Raw genomic sequence first — 4,351 nt, 5'->3', positions numbered from 1 at the left:
GTGTGTGTGTGTGTGTGTGTGTGTGTGTGTGTGTGTGAGTGTGAGTGTGAGTGTTCACCACAGGGAACAGAATCAGATACTAATGAACTTACAGTATAACACAGTGTATGCCTTTGATGTGAATCTGGTCTAGTCAGTCATTCCACACCAGATAAGGCCCACTCCTCAGGCTACAGTGGGCATTTCAACATTATGATGTTACAGCGTACGCACCAATTCCCTTTTTCTTAAAGGGCACAGTGGTTTGGAGGAAAAATTAAGCCCCAAAAATAGCTTTTAATCATGTACCATAGTTCAGTCTGTTATGGAGTCATGTTGTTGGGCACTAATAGTCTGTCTTTTAAAGTACATCAACAGTTGTCACTAAGTACTTTCACTAGTTGTGTTTTATTGAGTTATTGATCTTTTTAAAAGCAGAAATGGTGAATTCCCTGAAATAACGTAATACTTTATTACGAGCTGTCAGTGTCTCACTTACATTGACGTCAACAAATACACACGAAGAAATCTGTTTCTGTTTAGCACCATCCTTTCTCTGCAGGTTTGCAGATCAATATACATTCTCTCTCTCAACTGCTTTGTGTTGTGTTGATCGGTGGCTATAAATACCGGTGGCCAATCTGGGTAGATCTCATTGGATTTCATTGATATACAGTGGCATTGCACTGGAAGGTAAAAGCTATTGATGAACAGATACACGTGGCCTCAGAGCCTCGGAGCTTGACACTGTGTTTAACAACGACATGAGTTACTATGGCACCAGTAACCCACCTTCCACTGTGTGTGTGTGTGTGTGTGTGTGTGTGTGTGTGTGTGTGTGTGTGTGTGTGTGTGTGTGTGTGTGTGTGTGTGTGCGTGCGTGCGTGCGTGCGTGCGTGCGTGCGTGCGTGCGTGCGTGCGTGCGTGCGTGCGTGCGTGCGTGCGTGTGTGTGAGACCTTCAGAGCATAGCTGTTAGACCTTTGTGGTTACAGTATTAACATGCTAAATGCTGCTGCCACTGGTCGTTCCACATAGAGACCTTGTCCACGATCCCCAGTCCACCTGACACCTCCCCCATTCTCTCTCTCTCTCTGCTGGGATGTTAAGGATGAATGGACAGGAGGATGGCCGGGAGGACCAGTGTGAATTGGCATCCCCCTATCCTTCATCCCCCTATCCTTCATCCATCCATCTGTTCATCAGGCAGGATGAGTAGTCTGAGGGTGGAGGGAGGGGGGTGGTGGGTGATGGGGTGGAGGTGGGTGAGGGGGCAGGATGTGGGTGAGGAGTTGGAGTTGGAGGGGGGAATCAGGGTCAATCCCTGGCAGAAATCAAGGATAGAGGAGAATCAGGGGATAGTCCCTGCCGGAGAGAAGAGAGGTCCAATCCCCACACAGTAATCCCTCCATCCCTCTAATGATAATTATATTATCAAGCACTAATAGTCCATTCCTATGTGTACTACGAGGTGTCCAGTCACTGTACCGCTCTAGTCATTACTGGCCAGTAAGCAGGTTGTATTGTAATAAATGCTGAATAGGTTGTAAGATTGGTAGGAAACAGTACGGACACTTCTGGATTCAGATAACATTGTACTTTGTTACATAAGACTATGCTGCATCTGACAAGCTCTCCTCAGGATTTTCTGTGTGTGTGTGTGTGTCTGTGTGTGTGTGTGTTAGTGTGTGTGTGTCTGTGTGTCTGTGTGATCTAGGCTCTGTGACCTGATGGGAAGTGAATCTCAGACCTGCCATGTTTCCACTCTCCCTCATAACGCCTCCTCCAATGCATGCTGGGTAATCACATTGTCCTCTCACCTGGTGAGAACAGACCTGCTGCCCGTGTGTGTGTGTGTGTGTGTGTGTGTGTGTGTGTGTGTGTGTGTGTGTGTGTGTGTGTGCGTGCGCGTGTGCGTGCGTACAGTATGTGTGAAGAAAGACCTGCTGCCTGTGTGTGTGTGTGTGTGTGTGTGTGTGTGTGTGTGTGTGTGTGTGTGTGTGTGTGTGTGTGTGTGTGTGTGTGTGTGTGTGTGTGTGTGTGTGTGTGTGTGTGTGTGTGTGTGTGTGTGTGTGTGTGTGTGTGTGTGTGTGTGTGTGTGTGTGTGCGTACAGTATGTGTGAAGAAAGACCTGCTGCCTGTGTGTGTGTGTGATGAGAGGTGAGAGACCACTGCAGTATAATCCACCCAATATCTCTCTGTCTTGTTTCTCCTCATGGAGGCTGTTACATTTTTGGTGAACTATTGTACGTTCACATGAAGCCTAACCTGAGCTTTTAATAGATATATGTAGATATATGTAGGCTTTAGCTCAGAGGGATAACATGGTCTAACATGGTTGTGAGGCACACAGAGAAAATAGCCTCCAACACTCTACTCAACAAATTGGATGCAGTCTATCACAGTGCCATCCGTTTTGTCACCAAAGCCACCACTGCGACCTGTATGCTCTTGTTAGCTGGCGCTCGCTTCATACTCGTCGCCAAACCCACTGGCTCCAGGTCATCTACAAGTCTCTGCTAGGTAAAGCCCTGCCTCCAATAAGAAATAGTTTCTTAACTGACTTGCCTCGTTAAATATTTTCTCAGCTCACTGATCACCATAGCAGCACCCACCCGTAGCACGCGCTCCAGCAGGTATATCTCACTGGTCACCCCCAAAGCCAATTCTTCCTTTGGCCGCCTCTCCTTCCAGTTCTCTGCTGCCAATGACTGGAACGAACTGCAAAAATCTCTGAAGCTGGAGACTCTTACCTCCCTCACTAGCTTTAAGCACCAGCTGTCAGAGCAGCTCACAGATCACTGCACCTGTACATATATCTTTAAATAGCCCATCCAATCTACCTCATCCCCATACTGTATTTATTTATTTATCTTGCTCCTTTGCACCCCAGTATCTCTACTTGCACATTCATCCTCTGCACATCCTACCATTCCAGTGTTTAATTGCTATATTGTAATTAATTTGCCACCATGGCCTATTTATTGCCTTAACTCTCTTATCCTACCTCATTTGCACATGCTGTTTATAGATTTTTCTTCTGTATTATTGATTGTATGTTTGTTTATTCCATGTGTAACTCTGTGTTGTTGTATGTGTCGAACTGCTTTGCTTTATCTTGGCCAGGTCACAGTTGTAAATGAGAACTTGTTCTCAACTAGCCTACCTGGTTAAATAAAGGTAAAATATAGGAGCCTTCTCATTGCAGAGAGTAGGAGCCTTCTCACTGCAGAGGGTAGGAGCCTTCACACTGCAGAGGGTAGGAGCCTTCTCACTGCAGAGGGTGGGAGCCCTGTCACTGCAGAGGGTAGGAGCCTTCTCACTGCAGAGGGTAGGAGCCTTCTCACTGCAGAGGGTAGGAGCCTTCTCACTGCAGAGGGTAGGAGCCTTCTCACTGCAGAGGGTAGGAGCCTTCACACTGCAGAGGGTAGGAGCCTTCTCACTGCAGAGGGTGGGAGCCCTGTCACTGCAGAGTGTAGGAGCCTTCTCACTGCAGAGGGTAGGAGCCTTCTCACTGCAGAGGGTAGGAGCCTTCTCACTGCAGGGGGTAGAAGCCTTCTCACTGCAGAGGGCAGGAGCCTTCTCACTGCAGAGGGTAGGAGCCTTCTCACTGCAGAGGGTAGGAGCCTTCTCACTGCAGAGAGTAGAAGCCTTCTCACTGCAGAGGGTAAGAAGCCCAGATAAAGTATTTGAAATCAAATACTCCACCCTCTCCACCCCTCCACCCTCTCTACCCCTCCATCCCTCCTCCCCTCTATCCCTCCATCCCTCCACCCTCCCCATCCCTCCACCCTCTCCACCCCTCCATCTCTCTACCCTCTCCATCCCTCCACCCTCTCCACCCTCCATCCCTCCAGCCCCCACCCCTCCATCCCTCCATCCCTCCACCCCTCCATCTCTCCACCCTCTCCATCCCTCTACCCTCTCCACCCCTCTATCCCTCTATCCCTCCACCCCTCCACCCTCCATCCCTCCACCCCTCCATCCCTCCACCCTCACCATCCCTCCACCCTCACCACCCTCTCCACCCCTCCATCCCTCCATCCCTCCACCCTCCATCCCTCCACCTCTCCATCCCGCCACCCCTCTACCCTCTCCACCCCTCCACCCTCTCCACCCTCTCCATCCCTCCACTCCTCCACCCCTCTACCCTCTCCACCCCTCCATCCCTCCACCCCTCCATCCACCCTCTCCATCTCTCCACCCTCCATCCCTCCACCCTCTCCATCTCTCCACCCCTCCATCCCTCCACCCTCTCCATCCCTCCACCCCTCCACCCCTCTACCCTCTCCACCCCTCCACCCCTCCACCCCTCCATCCACCCTCTCCATCTCTCCACCCCTCCATCCCTCCACCCTCTCCATCCCTCCACCC

General features: G+C 50.3%; 1 protein-coding gene across 1 annotated transcript; it reads right to left on the bottom strand.

The window, feature by feature from the left end:
* Window positions 1-1,160: 1,160 nt before the first annotated feature.
* On the bottom strand, window positions 1,161-3,635 carry LOC135567169 (cornifin-B-like; the record flags this gene model as incomplete). The annotated part of the gene is made up of 2 exons (XM_065014602.1): window positions 1,161-1,301; window positions 3,173-3,635. Coding segments are annotated over 2 exons (604 nt in total), but the record flags the coding sequence as incomplete, so codon positions are not given.
* Between the last annotated feature and the right edge of the window lie 716 nt (window positions 3,636-4,351).

The sequence above is a fragment of the Oncorhynchus nerka genome, unplaced genomic scaffold (assembly GCF_034236695.1).
Source record: "Oncorhynchus nerka isolate Pitt River unplaced genomic scaffold, Oner_Uvic_2.0 unplaced_scaffold_2473, whole genome shotgun sequence".
Classification (NCBI taxonomy): domain Eukaryota; kingdom Metazoa; phylum Chordata; class Actinopteri; order Salmoniformes; family Salmonidae; genus Oncorhynchus; species Oncorhynchus nerka.
This window is presented reverse-complemented; position numbering and strand designations above follow the sequence as displayed.